The sequence below is a fragment of the Urocampus carinirostris genome, chromosome 16 (assembly GCF_059441175.1).
Source record: "Urocampus carinirostris isolate Australia breed hairy pipefish chromosome 16, RoL_Ucar_1.0, whole genome shotgun sequence".
Lineage (NCBI taxonomy): Eukaryota > Metazoa > Chordata > Actinopteri > Syngnathiformes > Syngnathidae > Urocampus > Urocampus carinirostris.
In genome coordinates, this window is record NC_142364.1 from 15,141,645 (window position 1) to 15,165,426 (window position 23,782).

At 39.0% G+C, this 23,782-nt stretch overlaps 1 protein-coding gene across 3 annotated transcripts; it reads left to right on the forward strand.

Moving 5' to 3' along the window:
• The first annotated feature begins 6,789 nt into the window (after positions 1–6,789).
• bcl7a (BAF chromatin remodeling complex subunit BCL7A) lies at positions 6,790–20,509 on the forward strand. Of its 3 annotated transcripts, none has more exons than XM_088356143.1 (7): positions 6,790–6,997; positions 11,765–11,846; positions 13,353–13,449; positions 13,525–13,674; positions 16,255–16,334; positions 18,917–18,995; positions 19,070–20,509. In XM_088356143.1, the coding sequence occupies exons 1-6, from the start codon at positions 6,906–6,908 to the stop codon at positions 18,983–18,985; spliced, it is 570 nt and encodes a 189-aa protein (XP_088212269.1). In that variant the 5' UTR covers positions 6,790–6,905; the 3' UTR covers positions 18,986–18,995; positions 19,070–20,509. The 3 variants fall into 3 exon arrangements, with proteins under 3 accessions (XP_088212269.1, XP_088212268.1, XP_088212267.1); XM_088356142.1 differs by having other exon boundaries at positions 6,791–6,997; positions 19,143–20,509; XM_088356141.1 differs by having other exon boundaries at positions 6,791–6,997; positions 18,917–20,509.
• Positions 20,510–23,782: the final 3,273 nt, after the last annotated feature.

The following is a 23,782-nucleotide window of genomic DNA, read 5'->3' on the forward strand; positions in this document are numbered from 1 at the left end:
ATTCACTATAAGTTCAACAAAAACTAAAGGGACAATATGTATTATTTGAGCACTAAATGTTGCCGTATTGTGTAGTGTGTTAGGGAAAAAACTATATTACAACAAATGTGGCGTTTACCAAATTGTTCGAATTGGTTATCTGACTCCATTAACAAAACACAAACTTTATTCTCCTATTATTTTTTCACACAGGGGCAGATTTATTTTCTCAATTTATTATTAAGTGAATTCCATCGAATTTAGCCAAATTATTGTCGAATCAGTCTTGTCGAGCCCCCCCATCTTTTCGTCTCCGCTCCTGTCTGTCTGTCTTGTCTCTCTCCGTCTTCCGTGTTCTGTCCTTTTGGCACGTCAGGGCATCGGCCCCTCCCATGGGGCGTGCTGACTCCTCCCCTGGGGCGGGCCAGGTGCCAACGTCACCTCCTCCTCGCCGGAAGACGCCGCCACGTCTAGAGGACTCACAACAAGAAAGCTCATCAGAAAGCTCATCCTTTTACCGCGTCACCCCTTGTCCTCGTTCTTGTTTTTTCTGTAAACATAATTCTTGTCCAGTCACACTGACCCCAAGCCTTCCCTGTGAAAAATCCCCACTGCATTCAGCAAAATTTAATTTGTATTATAATATATCCCTTATAGTCATCCATCCATCCATTATCTGCACCGCTTATCCTCAGTAGGGTCGCGGGGGTGCTGGAGCCCATCCAAGCTATCTATATTCATACAGTGAATTCTGAGAAATGTTACAACCAAAACGACCAACCTATCAAAGGCGATGTCTTTAACTTCAAAATAGTCTTCTTGCTGACGCCATCTTCTGTTGGAAATCATCATCACAGCCTCGGTCAAGCTCCTTATGTTGTGCGTGCAAATGTGTGAAATTCTTACAGGTGCCTGAATAAACTCTTCCTTTTTCATCTCTTTGTGAGTTTGGGTTGGAATATAGACTGTATTTAAAACAGTCTTTTTCTTACTTTCACCATTTTCATCCTGGAATAAAGGAAAACCGCGATCAAGGGTGTGAAAATGCTCTCCTCTCCCCTTATCAACCCCGCATCCCTTGCTCAAGTGTAATGTGATCAGTGGATGGAAGGTCAAGTGTAAAAGCATGATAAAAGCAGATAGGTGCGGTGAACTCAATTGAGCATTGCTACGTAATACTCAATAGAGAAAAGGTTTAACTTTAAACTTATTAAGGACTCTTCAGACTCCGTACCCCACCTTCAGATAAACCAGTTGTGTTGTAGTTGCTGTTTTTTATGAATTGTGTTTTTTTTAAGCAATGGGGTGCTAAAAAACATACACTGTCTCTTTAATGAATGTTATTACATGTTTATCCTGGCATACCACGTCTAATCTGGTTGTGAACACCGTACACTATCTTGTAATGAATGACGCTAAAGACAATTCTAATTCAACATTATGAAATAATCATTGGCCACAAAAAAAACGCAAATGCAAAAAAAATAGGTATACCGTAGTAAGTAGGTAAGTCAGAAAGTAATTTCTTCATCTCATACAGATTTTATAAAATGTTAAAACTTTTAAGAGCCTTTTACTAGAAAAGCTTTCCTCCACTGTCCTTATAATCGCCCAACTTTGTCCAAATCAAATGCAGAGATTATAATTCATGCATTTATTACTTCTCAGCTTGATTACCGTAATTTAATGCTCTCTTGTCCCATGAAGCCAAGCATCAAAGGTTTGCAGCTGGTCCAAACTGCAGCCAGCGAGACTTTGACTAAGACAAGAAAAATTTACCATATCTCTCCAACAGTGGAATTTGAACTTTAAATTACAGTCTGGAAGTACTCAAACCATACACTTCAGGAATTTTCACTTTAGGGTGTACTCACTTTTGTTGCAAAGGGGTTTAGTTATTGATGGCTATATATTAAGTTATTTTGAAGGTTAAAAGAAATGTACACTGCTATAAAAGCTTTACACAGTCTACTCCCATTATGTCCGGAAATGTTAGAGGAGGTGTACTCTCTTTTGTGACATACTATATATAAAAAAACAACTTTTCTGGCTTTTCTTGATCCAAAATCATTGAAAATATCTTCATAAGCAGTATTCTCCCCTATTTTGTGATTAATGCTGATTGCATCAAGGCCAGTCACCTCATAATCGATTTTGTATCATATATCCTATCCATTAAAAAAATAGAAAATGCCGCCCCGGGTGGATGCCCGCCTCGCCTCACCTTAAAACCGCCACTCCACTCCAATCTTGCCTAATTTGTACCAGCTCCCTGTTAAGATGTAACTTTAAGGTTCTGTTATGGACTTGCTCCCTCATATCTCTCTGATTTGCTATTCCCGTATGTTCCCTCTGCTTGGAAAATGCTAGTCTATTTGTGACTCCAAGAGTCAAGAAGAAATCTGCAACCTCAGCGGAACTGTTTAAAACTAGGCTTAAAACACACTTCTACTCTTGAGCTTAGGATTGATGCCGACCTCATACGTTTCCTTTCCTGTCTTTGCCGGCTGCCTGGTTGGCGGTGACATGAAGGAGAAGGATAAACCAGGATGTGTCAGGGGACCACTACCTGGACCTGAAGCATGTCAACATCTGCTTGGAGTGGCTGAGATGGGAAGCTGCGTGGTCGCTGTCATGGACTTCTTGAACAATTTTACATAGTACCTTTGTTTTTGTTTTGTTTATTGTTTTTGACCACATTTTGCGTATTGTTACCCAATGCAACATCTATTGCAGCCTGGTCATCCTGGAAGGGGGATTACCTCCTGTGGCCCCTTTTCAAGGTTTGTCATTTCCTCATGCTCGTTTTTTTTTTTTTTTGAGTTTTTCGTTGCCTGCATTCAGGTTTTAAGTCAGGGGAGGGTGTCAGTGTGGCCTGTGAAGTCATTTGAGACATTTTGTGATTAAGGGCGTCACAAATAAATATGACTTGACTTGACTACCTTTGGAGGTGAAAGTTATATGGTCAATAAAAAAAGCAACAGCGGGCTCTATCGGTAAAAGCGAGAAACACCGCTTGTCAAAAAAAAGAACCCTCTATATTTTGTCAAGAGCCTAAACGTAGATTATAGTCAGAATATATGTAAATTTATCGTAGTCAAAACTCGAAAGTTAGCACCGTCGTTCTTCTTCTCCCAACACGATGACCTGCTCCCCCCAGTTATTTATCGTTCACTAACGAAACGGCTCAACGAGCCGGCTCTTGGAAGTGAGCTACGGAAGCCGGCTCCCCGCCAATCAAGAGCCGGCTCTCTTTGAGAAACTTTTTATCCTCTCAATATGCACACCACTCCCCCACACACCCCATGAATAACCGTGCTGCTGATCAAAATACTTTTCTCCTTAGAAAATATAGATAGATAAATAAATGGGTAAATGAATGATTAAATGTATCTAATACCAGTGTTCATTTTAGCTGTGAAAAGTGATGGGTCCCGAGGACTCGCATGCTCAAAAATCTATGGGTCCCAACAGAGATCTATGGGTCCCCAAAATGTAGTGTTATCGAGGTTGAAATTGTAAATCGGCGACAAATGTATAAATAAATATATAAATCTATGTATTCATTCAGTTTTAATCATCACACTTAATTGGTAATACAAAGCAGTTATCACTTCAGATTTTTCAGTTCACAAAAATATTGTACATTATACAAAATAATATTGCTGAAATATTAGTCTATTTATTCATGCAGTTTTAATCACTTCAGATTTTTTTGGTTCATATATTCTTCGTGGTTTGCAGTCCCGCCACAATTGTAATGCCTTCTCAAGGTCCAATGGCAGCAACGGAATTTCCATAGCTAATTTGTGGTTTTCATTGTCGTTGTGCCGATCCAATGTGCTTTTCTGAAAGTTCGTATTGCGAAATGATTCATGCGATCCAGTTTTTTTGTCACGCTGGGTGCACGCATCACAGAACATGTACCCTCCATTATCATCCTCCTCATAGCGTAACCAGGAATATAATTGAGTCCCTTTTGGCAGAAAAGTCCTTTTCTTGCTAGGAGTATTCTTTTGTTTATCTTTTGTCGAATCGTTCGCTTCAAAACGCGTGTTTTCCTTGCCTTCGCGGTCTTCTGAAGAATTTCTCCGCCGTTTTTTCGTGCCGGAATTACTGCCGTTGTCACCACTTTCTGTATTATGTTTCGACTTATTACCGACACTGAAGAAATTACCAATTTTTTGTTGATTTGCACCTAATACCAACTGTTTCTACGGAGGCATACTTCTCTTTCACTCGACAACCACCAAAACAATGACGTCATCTCGAAGCAACGAGATCTCGTTTGCCGAGATCGGTGCGAGACCAAAACAACAACGGCGGATCTGCCTGACGAAAAGTTTGGAGTGCGGTAAATCTTTGTTAAAAAAAAAAGTAATCGGGTAATAATGACAATTTGTGTCAAAAAGGTTGATTTGAAACTATGCGTCCCCAGCAAAAATGATGCGTCTAGGACGCGGGGACGCGGGCAAACGAGAACACTGTAATACATGACTTATTTTGTGTGCCCAACGTTTGTCTGCATTGCAAGCAGCGGCATGCAGGGTTCACAAAGCTAACATTGGCATTTTGGCTACTCGCTAACAGTTAGCCACAGCTAAGAAGATAACGACATATTTTGTCGATATCATAGGTAATATGGACTTGATAGTGACACTCATACACGTTTATTTTCTCTTACCTGATAGGAAATATGTGCTGCAAACCTGAGCATTTTGATGAGCGCCTCGGTCCAATCTTTTCCCTTTTCGCTTTAACGCATTTAACCACCACTCTTCTTATTCTCTGATGTGGAGTGTCCACTGGTTGTTAAAACGTAACGTCAAAACTATCCATTTTGTGGATACACAGCTCTTGTTGACATATTGTTTTACCCTTGCAGAGGAGTCGGGAACCTGTAGCTCGCGAGCCGTATATGGCTCTTTTCATGAGTACATATGGCTCAGAGATTAAACAGGATTGCGTTTGTGTTTACTCAGTGAAAATTTGAATGTGTAGCCAATTATCACACAATACTAAACAACAGTCAAGTAAGGGGTTCCTGACGCCTGGGCTGGAGGTGATTGTGGCGTGGTTGGCTGAATAGAGCGATTTCACGCTCCCGGTTTTCTTTTATTTTAGGATGAAAACGGTGAAAGTAAGAAAATGTTTGCTTCGAATTCAGCAAAACCCAAAAGATGAAAAAAGATGAGTTTATTTGAGCGCATCTGCGAAAAACACATACGTGCAAATGCCATACTAATAGCATGACAGGAGCCGCAATGAAGATTTCAGCCAGAAGATGGCGTCAACCAGTAGAATATTTGAAATTACGGACGCCAACTTTAAGAGCTGTTGCAGGGTTCCTTCAGTTTAAGGCAAATTAAATTCAAGACTTTAGAAGATTTTCATAACGCCTTTTGAAAACAAATTTAAGTCTAAAATCTTTGGGGGAAACAAAACAAAAAACACCATATTGATTAGATACAATTTTAAACAAATGATTATTACATAAATTAGGAAATTCAAACACATTTTGGTCCAGTTAAAAAACTCTTCATCTGAAAAAACAGAACTTTCCAAACTTTTAGACATTGAAAATAATAGATAATCATGATAAAAAATATATATTTCTAAATCTTTTTAGTTCAAACAAATATAAATCTTACTTATGTGTTCCAATTTTCTAAGGGTTTAGAAAATTGGATGAAAGACATTTTAATGCCGATTAAGTCTTTATTTTAGAATAATGATTTTAATGCCTTTTAAGACTTTTTGAGGATCCGCGGGAACCTTAAAAAAATATAATAGTCTTTATTGTCATAAATAAAAACGAAGAAAACAACGTTCATGACGAGATGAGACATGGCACTCCAGGATTAACAAACTGGATTTCATACCTGTCGCGCTCCAGGGCTCCATGCCCTTGCAAACTGTCGTATTTTCCCTTACAAAATACAAAATAATCTTAAACCATTTTATTTTTCAAACGTGTTTATTTATGTAGTTTAACATGTTATATTGTACATGTGTTTCGTTATATCATATATATTGTTAAATAACATTTTGTTGTGCGATCCTGAGTTGCTCAACATTAATGAGGTTTATTATGAAAAAAGTCCAAAATTGAAGTAGCTTGGACGTTCACTGTAGAAGGAAAAAATACGTGCATATATAATTAAGTAGAATATTCTTATTCAATTATTAAGTCATTTTCTGCATTAAATTATTGTTGGTAATATACTGATTAAAGGGATAACCACAAACCTGTCTTTTTTTTCATTTTCTCCTTTTATACTTCCTTTTTTTTTAACTTCTACTAACTACTAACTACTAACTAAGATAATATTTCTTAATATAATGCATCAAAGCAAGTGAGCCGTTTGTGAGCCGGCTCTCTTTAACGAGTTGAGCCGAAAAAGCCAGTTCTCTAAAAAGAGACAGACTTCCTTTCACTACACAACTACCACATGAAATCCGAGGTGGCAGACGCATGCGCAGAGTAGCATCAAACCCCTCGCTTCGTTTGCAACGGAAAAAAACGATACCAAGATAGAGGCTACCACGGCGAATTCGTTTGACTTGATTGATTTGCCGTTTCGTGATAGTCGGTGTATACCGGATGGTACCCATAATTGACACATTTGCGTTTTTCCGTACAGATTATCTTGTACGTCGTACACGTCTCAAATGCATAATAAACGTACTTTGTACAGCAATAACGTACAGGTTGACAGGTATGGGATTTTAGCGGCCCAAGCCGAAAGAGTCGGTTCTTCAACAAAAAAAGAGCCGGAATTTCAGGCCGCGCATGCGCAGGAGCGCCCCACCGTGCGCCGCTCTCCCTTCTCCGCTGTTTGCATTGTGTCTAAACGGAAGCCGCCAGCCGGACCGGCGAACTCGTCCTTCGAATCCAAAAGTCCCCCTTCCCTCCTACCGCGGCAATGTCGGGCAGGTCGGTCCGAGCGGAGACCCGCAGCAGGGCCAAAGATGACATCAAGCGGGTTATGGCCGCGATCGAGAAAGTACGAAAATGGTAAGCAACACCACAACGGGGGGAAGGCGGGGGAAGAAACACAAAAAAAGCCGTCCGTGAGGTTATCTAACAAGGGGAAAACCGCGTTGGGTAGGAGGACAAGGAACCGAAGGAAATCAAACGATCGGGATTTTCGTTTTATTTAGTTCCAACGATCGTTTGTCTTCGTGATGCGTTTTACAAGCCGCCGAACGTGGTCCTCGCGGTAGCTCGAGGAGCCATTTCGAGAGCGGTCACATGGAGCCGCCTGACGCCGAGCCGCGAGCACACAATCGCGGTTTTGATCCCACCGCTGTACTCGACTCGTCCTGGCGTTCGAATTACGATCCGTACGAGTCAGAAACCTTTTAAAGATCGTGTTTAGGGGATTTACGAGTCCTTTTTTGGGGTCGAAGTGAGAAAACAAGGGTGGGGGTTGGGAGCTGGGAGTGTGGGACGGGCGTTTGCACGGCTCGGCTAACACAATTACCGGTAAATTGAAGTCATTTGGATTGGCTATGGTGAATTTTTATCAATTATACCTTTTAATATCGTTACCGTGTAACAAAAACAAAATCCCTTTACGCTTTTCTGTGTATGATTAGCTCATATCCAAACGCTAGCTAGCTTGTAAAAGAAGGGTGTGTGAAAGTTCTTCGAAATCGACGTGCGACAAAATAAAATCGATTAATCGACCTTCTTAATCGTCGTGGATAATCGTTTTTATTGAGATTGTTAACAACGTGGTTAGGATCAAACCATACTTATTATTAGTATTAAGAGAAGGCCGATATTCATTAGCTGTAAAAGCTTAAAATTTGGCGAAAGGGATTTCTGATCATGCAAAAAGAAACAGAATATTTGTTCTAAATCAAAAGAAAAACATTCATAGTGTTAGGAATTAATAAATAAAATGTACCGTTTACCAAATTGTTCAAATTAGTTATCTGACTCCATTAACCAAACACAACCTGAATTCTCCTAACAATGCGCGCTCGTTTCTTGACGGAAAAATGAACAAGAGACCTGCATTTCCACACGGGGGCAGATTTAATTTCTTAAATAATTGAACTAAGTGAACTCCATCGAATTAGCCGAATTAGTGTCGCTTGAGTCTCTGTCAAGCCTCCTCTCTCGATCTTCTGCCTTTCTTCCTCTGCCCACGGTTTTTCCGCAAGCTGGTGTGCCGGCTCCTCCCATGGGCGTGCCAATGAAAGCCCCGACGTGGGGTCCACGGCTCCACCTCCTCGCCTCGATGTCTGAAAAACTCATAACAGCAGAGCGCTTATCAAAACAACTTATTCAAACAATGCCTGCCCTCCTGCGTCAGAGTTATCAACAGAACTAAACACAACATTCCGCATTCGGATCAGCGTGACCTGAAGCCCACTCAGTGAAAATCTTCATTGCATTCAATAAATGTAACTTGTATTCAATCGTATAATATCCCTTATAGTCAAATGTATAAAATCCTTCAATAGCGCTCTGAAATGGTAAGCAAATTAGAATTCTGACACAACTTACATGATTAATCTTTCGCTTAAACCAAAAACAGTGCAGGGAATAAAATTAGGTTTAACAGCTAATCCTAAAACTTAAATAGCTCCTCGATTTTTTTTTTTTTTTTTTTTTTTACAACAAATAAATGTCAATACAACTAACATGATTTAATTTAAAACAAAATGAGCATCAACATTTTCCACTAACCTCGAAAATTGACTCCTGTTTCGAGACAAATTGACGAACTAATGTTATGGTAACAGCTAATCACTCAGCGTTCCACATTGGCGTGCTTTTCATGCTCTCAGTTACAAACACACACGCTTGATTGATCAACTAGAGCTAATGTATCAGTCTCCACCTGAACGTGCTTTTCCAAAAACTAGTCAACTGCTCTTTTTACGTTATCTCTTAATCACATACACGCTTTTCTACCACTGACTTTTTAAGGTCTCAATATTATCAGCGGTCTTGATTTACAACCATGTCGGGATTCCGGATATCGCAAAGCTGCTGTTGCTTTCTCTGCTCTCATATTCTTCTTCTTACGTCAGTGGCCCTGGTCGTTTATCTAATCAGAAGGTGCGGGCTTGGGTGTCCGAGACAAAGGGAGGGGGAGAGAGGCTCAGCTGCATCTGAGCCTAAATAATCGGCCCGTCGAATAAATAAAAATACTGATATCCATCAAATTCTCAACCATCGGCGCCGATAACCAGTCGTCCTGTACAACGTAGTGGACATTGTTTTCAGTGAAATAAGTGGTACTCCAAGTTAAGCATGTAATGATAGTCTAGAACAGGGGTGCCGAACACGCGGCTCTCGGGCCCCATGCGGCTCTTGGCCAATAAGAATACGGCTCTTTGCCTCATCATATTTTCTACATACTGTAGCTCTTTGCCTCGTTTCATGTTTAGTTTTTTCCCCCCTCTTAAAACACACCTGAATCCATCAGAGTTAATAACAAATAATATTTTGAAATCAATTTGGCCGATTTGTTGTTTTTATGCTGCTCCAGACACATAACTGACTGCCAATCATCTGCGTAGGTTACGTCTAATGCCGGTCAGTGTGTGGTGTGGCTCTTTGACTCTCACAGTTAAAAATTTCGTCTCTTTGTGTCAAACTTGTTCGCCACCCCTGGTCTAGAAAGAAAAAAATGAGATTAAAAAGGCATCTACATCTTATTTCTTCTGGTTAAAAAATACACATTGGCCCTTCAATCTTCACTTTTCAGGAAACCACAATTGCATGTTTGTTGCATCGTGAATAATAAATATTAAATTTGTAAATGATAAGTGTGGAACAAGCATTGCTCGGCTTGTCAAACGGGTAAATTGAAATCATTTTGATTGGCTATTGCGTACTAAAACCTTTAATTGCCGTATCACGTTACAATAAAACTCCCATTACACTTTTGTGTGCCGACACTTGTAGCCCTTAGGACAACCTTCTGTTTTCTCCATTCTCTAACATTCATCCACCGTAAGGAAAATTACTATGTTAATGAGATAACATTGAATGCCTTTTTGTATGTCATCTGTATCACTAGTGGTTAGGTTCTTATGCTCTCGCAGCTGTGACCCGGATTCGATTCTTGTTGCATATAATGTTTTGATATTTTAATCAGTGAAATTTTTCAACTCATCAATTGTTGCATTATACCGTAAGTGTTGTAAATGTGCTACTGTTATACACAAATAAATACGGTAGCTCTTACTGTAATCTCAACGTCGGCCGATCTAGTTACCATTGTTCGGTAAAAGCAGCGAGGCGGGTTTTTTCAAATGGAATTGAATGGGTGTGGTGTTGCTAGATGCAGAGTCGGTTGGCAAAAATACCACAACAAATACTACAAATGAACTATATAACTGGGTATAAAATTTAGTGCTTTAAAACAGACACCTAATATATTATTTTGTCTTTTCTCATAAGAAAAAATACTATAGAAATGCTTGGTAGATACTACTACTGTAACACTATGATACAAAATTACTATTACAGTACTATTACAACAGAAATACTACAAATTATCAACTACAGTAGTAATAAAATATGAAATTAATACTACAGAGATATTAGTATGGAAATACTTCAAAATCCTTTCACAGAAATACCGCTACAGTAATACTTGAATACAAAAATTCTGCTACATAAACGTTACAATATCAATTCTACAAAATACTATACGACAGTAATACTATGATACTAAAATACTGTTACAGTAATATTAAAACAGAAATACTACTAAATATCAACTACAGTAGTAAAAACTTAAAGAAATACTACAGAGCTATTAGTATGGGAATACTTCAAAATCCTTTTACAGAAATACCACTACAGTCATACTATTATACAAAAATCCTGCTTCATAAATCTTACGAAATAAATACTACAAAAATACTGCTACAGAAATATTACGACAGAAATGCTACAAAATTACAACTACAGTAGTAATAAAAAATATTAAAGAAATACTACAGAGATATTCGTATGGAAATACTTCATAATCCTTTTACAGAAATACTATAATGCAAACATCCTGCTACCTAAATATTACGACAAAAATACTGCTACAGAAATATTATGACGGAAATACTACAAAAATACAACTACTGTAGTAGTAAAAAATATTTAAGAAATACTAAAGAGATATTGGTATGGAAATACTTAAATCCTTTACAGAAATACCACTACTGTAATACAAAAATCTTGCTACGTAAATATTACGATTGAAATACTACAAAAATACTGCTACAGAAATATTACAACAGAAATACTACAAAATTACAACTACAGTAGTAGTAAAGAAAATACTACAGACATACTACAAAAACCTCGTATTGACAACCTCCCAAAACACTGCAGAAATATTACAAAGTACAACCGGGATATTAGTATGGAAATACTTCATAATCCTTTTCCAGATATACTACAGAAATACCACTACTGTAATACTATTATAAAAAAATCAAGTCTACATTAATATTACGACAAAATACTACCAAATTACAACTACAGTAGTAGTAAAAAATATAAAAGAAATACTACAAAAACCTCCTATGGAAAAACTCCCAAAACACTGCAGTAATACTACAAAAATACAGGCTAGTCACGCCACCACCAAATATTCTTTTCTTCACATTAGCATGCCAAGTGTCATTTCTGAGTTGTTCACACCAGTTTCTATGTAGAAAATGGCTTGGCTGTGGTACTTCTAGTGTTAAATGCGGAAAGTATGGAGTATTGTAAACGAAAGTAACATGGAATTTTGTGAATTTTTGTATCCAGGGAAAAGAAATGGGTGACCGTAGGAGACACGTCCCTTCGTATCTACAAATGGGTGCCAGTGACGGAGCCCAAGTCAGATGACGTGAGTAAGCTGATAATGTTGCCGAATATAAGAAGGCTGGAAAATCACCATGACATAAAAGAACCACACTTCTTCGCTAATACCAGTAACTAACGAGCGTTTTAATCGATATATCGGGCGATTATTTTTTCCCGATAGATCGGATGTTTTTAAAAAACGATTTTTGATTACCTTTTCTATCCAAATTTTGAAGTTTGGGGTAGATATTTAATATTATGTGCACTATTTTTCTATTACAAAACAATCAAAAATACAAGTGTTTGTCAAATAGCTTAACAATAAACAGTGATGGATACAAGTGCACGCTATACAGCTGCAAGTATGTGAGATGCCTTCTTATACTGCAAAAAAAAAGGAGGAAAACATCAGGGGTTTAAGTATTTGGTCGGATGTCTTAATGTTCTTTGATAGTTTTATACCACACTTTGAGTTACATACATTTGGATCAAGAACAGTGTTTCTCAACCTGTGGATTGGGACCCAAAAGTGGGTCACGGGCCTTTGCCGTGACCAAATCAGGCTAATAAAAGAAGATAATAACTGAGGGTCATTTGAACCCCATAACAATAGATGGCGATAATTCCTTGCAAACAAAATTTGACACCTGCATTTAACACCACAGAAAAAGACCGATACATTTTGTTTAACATGGCCAGATGCAGATTCAGCAGGGAATATATGAGCTATGGATTTTATGACCTCGAAAACAGAGCCCCAGAAGTCAAGTTTTAAAAACATAGATAATTGTGGAATACGGTATTATTACTTGAAGTCATTTTGGTTTCCCTGGTGATTTCTTATGTGGATACTGTGTATTCTATCACTGCCTTAAAATGCGCAACGCTATATTTTGTATGTTTAAGGTTTATATAAGTATGTTTAGGGCTGGTATAAGTAACCTGGATTGTTTTGTACTAAAAAAATAAACATTTTATAATAAATTTGCTCTATAAAGATAAATAGTTAAGTTTAACTTACTCTTGGAAGAGGGCTTCAAGAGGTCCTCCTCTGTGGTAGAGGGGACGAAACAAAAGCAATCCAACCATTTTCTCAACCGCATCAAGCTTTCTTATTTCACTTTCGTTTCAAAAGGAACGACTCGCCTCTTCCTTATACTTTACACCAACCATATTGAATGGATGCACGAGATATTTAACAATAAAACGTCAAAGTTCTTAGCGTGCTAGAGATACAGTGCAGTGTGTATACACACAAACCAGGAAGTAGAAGCCGGATTTCTTCTTCGGGGTGGATGCTGAGTGAGCTTTCACAGCGCCACACACGGGTAGTGGCGGAAAGAAGTACTACAGTACTGTCCTGTACATGGGAAAAGATTCCTCACAATACAAAATTTAACTTACAGAAATGTTCGGATATTTTATAAACAATGTTCGTATATACTGTTGTTCGTAACTCTAATGTTCGTAAGTTGGGGAGCGTCTGTATTTTTTTCCCCCCAAAATCGTGAAGCCCTGGTTTAGATTGATATTTTTTCCCTTCTTGAAGAAAAACAAAAACAAGAAGAAGGGCAAGGACGAAAAATACGGTTCCGAGTTGACCACTCCGGAGAACAGTTCCTCCCCTGGAATGATGGACATGCACGGTGAGTGTGAAAAACCAGATTCTCTTATCTCCAATATACCCGAAGTCTATAATCTCTCCTTGGTGTGTTTCCCAGACGACAACAGCAACCAGAGCTCCATCGCCGACTCTTCGCCGGTCAAGCAGGAAACGAGTTGTAGCACCAGCCCGGCACCCGAGTCCACCGGAGCGCCTCATCGCGAAAACAATGACGTCAAGACCGATCAAAGTCCTGACTCAAAAAGGGGTAAGTGGTCCACATTCGCACGCCCTGTCGAAAAAGTGGCCTTCAAGTGGTTTGCAATTGTAGCCCTTAAGCAGGGGTCTCAAACGCAATTGAGTTGCGGGCTGCTGAAGCTAGGATTCCGGGCCAAATGGGGTTTTCAGTAAAAACAGCTGATAAAAACATTCTGCTGTTCTTAAAGGGACAGTGTTTTATAGTTGTCCACTTGATGTCGCTGTGATGTGTAGAGAAACTAAAAATGAGTCCCAGATAGACTACAAACTACAGAGACTGAGAGTGAGCAAAAAGCAGCCTTTTTCTTAGTTTTTAACCAGTCTTTTTAAAGAAAGACAAAAAGAAGGGAAAAATCATTTTTGAAGGAAATAAAAAATGGGGCAGCACGGCGGCGCAGTGGTTAGCGCTTGTGCGGCACAGTTCATGTCATGGGAACCTGTCGTGGGTTCAAATCCAGCTCCAGACTTTCTGTGCGGAGTTTGTATGTTCTCCCCGTGCTTGCGTGGGTTTCCTCCGGGCACTCCGGTTTCCTCCCACATTCCAAAAACATGCATTTCAGGTGAATTGGCCGGTCCAAATTGTCCCTAGGTGTGAATGAGCGAATGAGTTGTCTGTCCCTGTGTGCCCTGCGATTGGCTGGCAACCAGTTCAGGGTGTCCCCTGCCCACTGCCCGGAGATGGCTGGGATGGGCTCCAGCCCCCCCGCGACCCTAATGAGGATAAGCGGTACGGCTAATGAGATGAGATGAGATAAAAAATGGGGAAGGATTGATGAAAGAAGAGGCAACAGAGGAAAATGGGAATTCAAACAAATGTAGGGGAAATAATTGAGAAAGAGAAAGAATAGAAAGTTAAAAAAGGACTTAAAGAGAGAAAAAGACAAAATGAAAAAAATGGCAATTTTCTTTTTAATTTTTTTTTATTGTTTTACTTTTGTTTTATTTATTTATTCTTTATTTCCCTCTTTTGTATTTTTTCTTGGGTTTTACTTCTTAAAAAAAAAAATCCTCGCATTTTCTTTTTTTTGTTTTTTGACTTTTTTTCCTCTTTATTTTAAATGTTTTAATATATATATGTTTTCCTCTTTTACTCTTTTTCCTATTCATCTTTTCAAAAGTAAAAACATGCGTTTTGGTCACTGAGTCTCTGTATTTTGTCTTCTTTCTTTGTGCCCTTATCACTCGTTTTCTGTGGCACAACAGAATACAGCGGCATCTAGCGAGAAAATAACACGCACTGTCTCTTTAGCTTTCCTATTAAAGCAGGGGCCTCAAACATTCACCCTGGGGGCCGCGGGTTTGAGACCCTTGATGTAAAGGCTTGTTCACAAATCACTTCCTGAGGTGTGTCTTGGGCAAGTACAGCCTGGCGGTGCTAGTAAACGGGAATTGTAAACGATGGCTAAAACGTGGAACAAAATGTGGATTTCTTCTTTTAGTGGGACTGGAAAAATCGTCTTTAAAAGTGCTTGAATCTGGCCATGAAAAAAATTGTACAAACCCCAAGTATTGTGTTTTTTTGTACCTAAGCGTTTCCCATTGAATACCCTGGTGGACTGACTCCAGGGGTCCGGGGGCATATGCCCCCAGGATCATTTTTTTGTACAGTTTGAATTCAACTGACTGACAGATACGTAGCACACATTCTATTCTGAACTGAATAAAAAAAGAGCGAAAGGGGGTATTGTGGGAAGTAATTCAGCCAATAGCATACCGTCATTTTCATCTTCCGTTAAGAAGAAACAAGTAGCAGTCCAGCATTTTATAGGACGTAGACCAGAGGTGTCAAACTCATTTTAACTCTGGGGCCACACTATAGAACAAACTATCTGTCGGGGGCCGGACTAGCAGATTAAAGAGAAAGAAAAAGAGATAAAGAAATAAGAGAAAGAGGGAGGGAAAAGGAGAGAGCGTGAGAAACAAAAGATAAAAAGTCGTGAGAGAGGGGGAAAAGCAAGGGAGAGGAAGAAAGAAATTCAAAGAGAAATAAAAAGACAGAAGGAGAGAAAAGAGAAAAGAAAGTGCAAAGGGTATGAAGACAGAAAGAGAAAAGAAAAAAAGGAAGTTAGAGCAAAAGAGGTTAAAAGACACAGAGAGAGAAAGAGACAAAGAGCAACAAAAGAAGAGAAAAAGAAACACAGTGGGAGAAAAGGGGTGGAAAACAAAGAGGGAGAGAGAAAGAAATAAAAGTACAGTGTCTTTGTGAGAGGAAACTGGCTTTGGCAACATCAAGTGGACATATTTCAACGTGCAGCTTGTTTTTCTCTTGCGCTTCTCTGAGTGTTGTCCCGCGAGCCGGATTCAATCCCTTAGCGGGCCTGATTTGGCCCGCGGGCCGCCTGTTTGACACCTGTGACGTAGACCAATAGCAGTAAAGCATCTTACAACAGCGCAGTTGGAATTCTATTTTGGGTAGTTTTGCTGTAGGCTAAAAAGAAAATGCTGTAAAGAGGGGCCACAAACATCTTACTTAGAGGGGTTTGAGTGTAAACGCTGTATCTTGGGGGGTCTACTGTATTAGTGTTGCTAGCGCCAAGGATTGTTAGCGTCTTTCGCTCATATTTTTCCTTTGCTGCTGCCTTCTTTTCAGGTAAAAGTGCCACGGAAGCGTCAGAGCGCAGCGCAAAGCGAGATGCCAACAAAGACCCCTCGGATAGCAAAGCCACTCAGGTAACCATGGCGATGGAATGCCTTTCAGAGTACCGTGATCACTCAAGTTTTTAATTTGTTCTGGGACGAGCTTTGTAACCTGAAATATTTGTAAGTAGAGACGCCTTAAGAATGTTAATGCGCTAATCTGTTCCAAGCCCGCAAAAAGTTATATTTTTATTAATGAATAATAAAAGAGCATTAGAAAACGAAACAAAAACATGTTAAAATAAGATTCCTGCACAATAAATATAAAACAAGAGGCACATACTGTATAAAAACTAAAAATAAATGATAAAAAATGTTCATCTACCTTATAACTGGCCTGATGTTATTCGGACCTACTGGAGGCAATCTCCCTTTCATTAAACAGGCCCTTATAGGCTAATGTGGACTGGGGACCGTGAATAAAAGCCTGTTATTGGCTAAAAGGGGTGTCAATCTAAATGTCAGAGACTACCATATTGTGAATAATTTAACAAGTCTTGTTTAGTTTTAAAGGGGCGTTTTGGAGCAAAACAAACAATTTATAAGAAGCAACGTCAAATGAAGCAGACATGCTTTTAGGCGAATTTTTATTTATCTGTTGGCATTATCGTGTGTTTTGGAGTCAATATTTCACCCGGATGGATTCTCTGGATTGTCCCGGATGACACAAAGCCATTTTTGCGTACATTCAAAGAATATCATGACGGCCAAGGGAATGTTAGGAAATAAATATTAAAATGTACCGTTTACCAAATGGTTCGAATTAGTTATCTGACTCCATTAACCAAACACAACCTACATTCACCTAACAATGCACGCTCGTTTCTTGATGGAAAAGATGGACAGGAGACCGGCATTTCCACACGGGGGGCAGATTTGATTTCTTGAACAATTTAACTAAGTGAGCTCCATCGAATATGGCCAAGTTAGTGTCGCTCGAGTTTCTGTCAAGCTTCCTCTCTCGATCTTCTCGCTTTTCTCTCGGCCTATGTTTTACCGCAAGCTGGTGTGCCGGCTCCTCCCATGGGCATGCCACGGAAGCCCCCACGTGGGCTCCACCACCTCGCTTCGATGTCTGGGATAAACTCAAAACAACACCGAGCGTTTCTACGTCATCAGGGCCTTGTTCTCAAAACATCGCCTGCCGTCCTCCGTCAGGGTCCTGTTCCCTCGTCAAAATATTCTGCATTCGGAACGGCGTGACCGGTCATTGAACTATAGCCTACTCGGTGAAAATCTTCATTGCACTCAATAAATGTAACTTGTATTCAATCGTATAAAATCCCTTGTAGTCAAATGTATAAAATCCTTCAGGAAGTAATTGTAATGAGTAATTATAATTGTAATTTCCCAAGAGTCCCAAGAGTTTTAGCTTTCCAATGATATGTGGCATGACGTATTTTAGTGACTGGTGACACACATTTGATGATCCAAAGCTGTTAAGGGGTTTACCTTATCATTTTTATCTTATTACTGTATGTTTTTCGGTTGAATTACTTAATAAATGTGTTTTTGATAAGGAAGATCACACTTGTTAAGTCTCCCGCTTTGGCTACGATTCTCCCGCCTACCGATCTGAGAGCAACATCTACCGATTTCTAAAAATTTAATGTTTTGTTTTGTTTGCCGAAATTTTTATGCGAACAAAGTTTTGCCGATTAAAATGTAGCCGAATTATCCATAGTCTTCATCATCGTCTTTTTCGCCGTTCCGCTCCGTAAAAAGCTTTGATCGAGACTCGGCAATCATAATCTCGAACTCCACGTGATCTCACTCCTTCGAGAGCAGCAGACGAATAAGAATGCTACATATGACTATGTTAAAGAACACCAGAAAATTTGGAATCATTAAACATTGTAATAATCACATGTAAACATAAAATAACAATAAAGTAGATTGAAAAACGATTTTTATCGTTGTCTTTTCAAATAATATTAATAATAAAAATAATCGCGTCGAAAAAAAATTTTTTTCCCGATTTCCCATTTCTGAAAACATGTATGCAGGGATTAGAATTTTCCGCGGATCCGCGGATTTCCGCTGTTTTTGAACCCCAAAGGCATTCCGACTTTTTCACTTTTTCTCTTGCGTAGCAAACAAATTCAAAATCCGACTGTCTCACTCTTTCCTTTATTGCTCTGGCGCACCCTGGCGGCCGTTAGAAAAATTGGCCGCATTGTCGCACAAGCTGCAGGGACTGAACTGCATTTGAACTTATCTTGCAGTATTTACAAAAAAATCAGTTATGTGGGCAAATTATTTTAATCTTCTAAAAATGTTACTTAAATGATAAATATAAGCATGGTTTTGGACAAGTAAATTGCCTAAAACCCAGGTTTTTTGGGGGGGGGGGGCTCCGCCCTGGTTTATTCCTGGACGCTGGCTATTTCAGCTGAAAATGAAAATCTCCATTCTGATCCCTGTGTATGGAAGATGTGTTTTACAGGTATTTACTTAGATGCTTTGGGGAGGTGGGAGCAGACCGATTTATATTTTATGACTCCAAATCGGGAAATTTCGCTCGTCACACGAGCAATTTCAGCGAAATTAAGCTCGTAACTCAAAAGTTTTGCAATGGCCGCCGGAGCATTTGATCATCTCTTTGGCTTCCTCAGGACGTGGACCAAGAGGCGCCGCCTACCAAGAAGTGCAAAGTGGAGTCTCAGGACTTTGAGGAGAGTTAAAGGTCCTTCGGTATGCCTCCCCTTCTGTTAACTTTTAGGGCTAATGGACTGGCACAGACCCCCCCACCCGTTTTCCCCCTCTAGTACCAAAAGGAGACTCGACACCTGCCCCCTTCCCAACTAATCCCCCCTTTTTTCTCTGCACCCCGGATGTTAGAAATTCGATGCTGCGCTTCCGGTCCAACAAGGAGCATCCGTCTGGTTCAGGATCAAGGATTTTTTTTTTTTTTTTTAAGGGGGGGTTCTTGTATGGTCCCACTAGACTGATAGTAGGATTTCTTTCCCTCAGGAGGGTCGACGCACTGTTAAGAAAAATGGATCACGGGAAGAAAAAAAAAAACGTGCTGCTGTTAGTGGAAGTCTCTTCTCTCTTTCCACTGAGGTGATCCCCCGCGTATATATACCGTATTTTCCGCACTGTAAGGCGCACCCAAAAATATTTTGTCATATATTCTTCATAAATAAGGCCTCTAGGGACTATAAGGCGCATGGAATCGAAACTTAAGAGCTACTGTACTGTATTCGTGTATAACTGATGCACATTTTCGACACGTACTGTATATATGAATGCAATCCTCGGATTGTCGAAAAATGTTTCAAATTCCAAGCATTGTACAGGGAGAGTGCGGTAAACTAACCGCGAGTGATACAGATGACATAAGAAAAGGCGTTCGATTTTATCACATTATTATCACTCATGTTGCCAGAAAAGAATGTAGTGTTTCCCATAGAACTTTGCGAGATCCTGGTGGTTGGACAGTTTGGGGGCAAGGGGATTCTGGGGTCTTTCATTTGGTCCTGTGCTCACTTGTGCACCCCCGCTCAGCAAACAAAGATGAAAGTGAGCATATTAACCAAAAGCGAGTGAGCTGATTCAAAAAGTGTGCCACACAATGGCAATTGAGATCTGTTATATAATGATGTCTAAACGTTAGTTTGATTAACTTTGCATTTAAATATATTTAAAAACTATGTTATATTTTTTAATAATCTAAGTTCATGAGAATAAGGCAGGACACATTACACTTTCAATGGTATGGAAAACACTGGAATGTTAGAGAATACGATTAAGTTTTCTTATTTTCTGGTACTGTTTTAATAGTTGTCTTAAATTTGTCCAAAAAGATGTAAAAAAAAAAGCATTAACGATGAATCTGACTTTGTATTTATTTAAACCTTATGGGAGAACTTCTCCATTCTCTAACATTCGTTTCTGGTACTGTGAATAAAAAGTGTGATAATGAGCTAAAATAAAATTCCTTTTTATATGTCATTTGTATCACTGGTGGTCTGGTAGTCCAGGTTTCTATTCCCGTTGTAAACAATAATTTGCAGTTTTGCTATACCGTAAAACCTCATGTAGTTACGCACATGTATATATACTGTATGCATTTCCAATCTTATCCAGCAGTACTTTGCGATATATGAGGCGTAACGGGTTATAAGGCTCGCATTCCAATTTTTGGCCAATTTGGGGTTTTTAAATTCGCCTTATAGTTTGGAAAATACGTTTTTTTTTTTTTTTTTTTTAACCTTGTGGTGCCATCTTTTAGGCTTACTCTTAAAACACCTCCAGATGAGCACCCTACAAGTTCTATTATTTTAGCACCGAGTTTAGAAGCAATATTGAGATTTCTATCTTCATTCTGGTGCCATATTCTCATTTTCCTGCCTTAAACTGCATTCCGTGCTAAAATGAGAGCTCAAATGCCACCGCACACTACAGATTTCGTATTTATTTGTGTATAACACACCAAGTTTGGGTGCACGTGATTTTACCGGTTGATCAGTCAAAAAATATCACTGACCTCAATCGGGAATCGAACCCAGGTCTCGGCGGTCAGAGCGCTGAATCCTTACCGCGGGACAACTAAATGATGAGGCAGTAGATTTTCTCTGTTCACAGTATTTTTATTCATGGTACCAGAGACTAATGTTAATTTCGTTGTTCATTTCACATGTTACAATGACTAAAAACTTGTATTATAAAAAATAAATCGGTAACATAAAATGTATTACCATTGTAACATGAAATATAATATTAGTAATTACATTCGTTTCTGTTATTTTTCCATTCTAAACATGTAAAGTGACAAATGTATTGTCATTGTCACATGTGGAATGCACAATGTGTCTGGTACCATGACTAAATACATAGTGATGACATAAAATGTACTGCCTTTTCATATGCCATCCATTCCTGCGCTGCGATACACTGGTGTGCACTGTAAGTGTCATACTGTGCTGTGGGGAATTATCGAATGGACGTGCCTGTGCGGTCTAGCGAAAGCGATCTTTCGTTTGGATTTACTTTCATTAGGATTTAATTTTCCCGGAGATGCAACAGCACCAATTGGTGGTGTCCCGCGGGATTTATTTTCATGAAAGAAATGTGCCTTGGCTCAAAAATAGGTCTATACCACTTGTAGAACAGTTGTTTAGGATTAGGCGCTCTCAAGGTTGCAGCAACCCAGGTTTGATTCCTGTTGCATAAAACGGCAAATTTAACCTTGAAAAAACACAATTTTAAAATGTTTTTTATTCAAAAGGATGCAAGCTGTACATTTATGCACATACACGAATAAATACAGTGCATGTTTTCCGATTTGTTTTAATTTTAAGGGCACCTATGTCATGTGTTGGATATTTCCCCTCCCCCAACACTCCTGATTCAGGTGATCATAAAATCCTTCTGCAGAGATTGCAAATGAGATCTTATGAATCAGAATTGTTAAAAAACGTTTAATATTGAAAACATGACATTAAAACGTGTGGTTGACCTGATGCGTAACTCCCTCTTTTAAATGCAGTTTTCCATTCAACCTTATTTAAAAAAAATCTAAATTAGTTTCACTGTTTCTCAGTTTGATGCAACAGGAATAGAACCTGGGTCACAGCTGCGAGAGCGCCTAATCCTAACCACTGTACTACGAGTGATATGGATGACGTTCGGAAAGGGAGTAACTTTTATCTCATTATCACACTATTTTTTTTTTTTAGTCACAGTACCAGAGATGGATGTTAGGCATTTCACACGTCACAATGCCAATTATATTCTTCTATTGTAAGCATGGTAACTGACAAACTTATTGTCATTGTATCCTGTGAAGTGTACAACGAAAGTACTGTTTGTCTCTAGTACCGCGACTAAAATAGTGTGAAGAGATGAAGACAAATGCCTTGTCGTTTGTCATTTATATCACTGGTACTTCAGTGGTAAGGGTTCGCGGCGTTCACTGTTGCGATTCTGGTTTGATTTCCATGCCTCCAATGTTTTGCGACTGATCACTCAGTAGAACCTCGTGTATAACGCGCACCTCTAATTTATCATTAAAAGTAAGTATAAACATTTTGTTTCACCAATTCTTAGGTGAAACATTTCAGTTTGATGCAACAGGAATAGAACCTGGGTCATGGCCGTAAGAGCGCCTAATACTAACTTCTGTACTAGTGATATGGATGGCATTAAAAAGGCAGCAAGTTTTGTCTGATTCTCACACTATTATTGCTCATGGTACCAGAAACTCACTCACCGCCGCGACTTGAGTTCGATTCCCATGCATCCTGTGTGTGCGATTGAGGTCAAACTGTGTATAACACGTATTCAAACGTTTTGAATTATTTTGTAGGTCAAAAAAAATGCATGTTATACAAGAATAAGTACGGTAATTACGCGTAATGTCAGGCAGTAAGATGTAAACTTGGCATTTTTAAAAAAAAATCGTTTAAAAAAAGTGCTTTATACATGAATAAATTCGGTAATTAAGCAAAAATTCAGGCTGTAAGAGTGGAAACTTGATGTTTAAGAAATTGGTAAAAAAAAAGTGCGTTATACATATTTACGGTAGTTACGCATAAAGTCAGGCACAAAGAGGGAAGCTTGATATTTTAAAAAAATCGTTAAAAATGTGCGCTGTACATGAATAAGTACGGTAATTAAGTATGAAGTCAAGCAGTAAGAGGGAAACTTAAAATTTTAGAAAAATCGTTAAAAAATTGCATTATACAATAATACATGCGGTTTTTAAGCATAAAGTCAGACAGTTGGAGTAAAACTTGATATTTAAAACATGAAAAAAAAATCCGAAGCGATTGTTATACTAGCTCGCATTCACATTAGCGTATCTTAGCGCCAAGGAAACATAATAAAGGAAGCTAAACGCGACGCTTACCTCTCAACGCCAAATGTTTTCCACCATTTTTATCATTTTTTGTGACAGTTTTAACGGCTGTCTACTCGAATTTCCCGCGGGGAGCAAAGTGGCTAACAAGCTAGCTAGCGGGTGGAGCTACTTGGTTGGAGAGAAGAGATGATGTCCGGAGGATGAATTAGCATATACCTCATTCCCAGTCCAGGCGTGCTGGAGTTTCCAATGCTATTCTCGACGACAATGACACAGTTTGATTCATAAGCATTCGTCAAAACGCTGACTTTTGTTCAACACGTAGCTTTTCACCCTCCATTGGAGCCCAGGAGTCGCTTCTCAGTGTGTTCACGGTGTGAAAATCTTATTTTTTCGACCCATTTTTCACAGCGTATGGACCATTTTTGTCTCACTTTAGAATTTGTACAGATTTTTGCTTTTGGTTTGATTTATTTATTCCATCGGTAGTGCTCGGTTTTTATTGTTCAATGATTTTGTTTTCTTAATAAAACTTTTAAAATGTTGGGCTGTGTTCTTATTTTGAATGAACTCACTGGAATGATTTAAAACAAACAGTAAGACCCTAAGAACACTTGAGAAGCTAGTGGAGCAGTTATGAAAATACGGTGCCTTGCAAAAGGTATCACAGCTA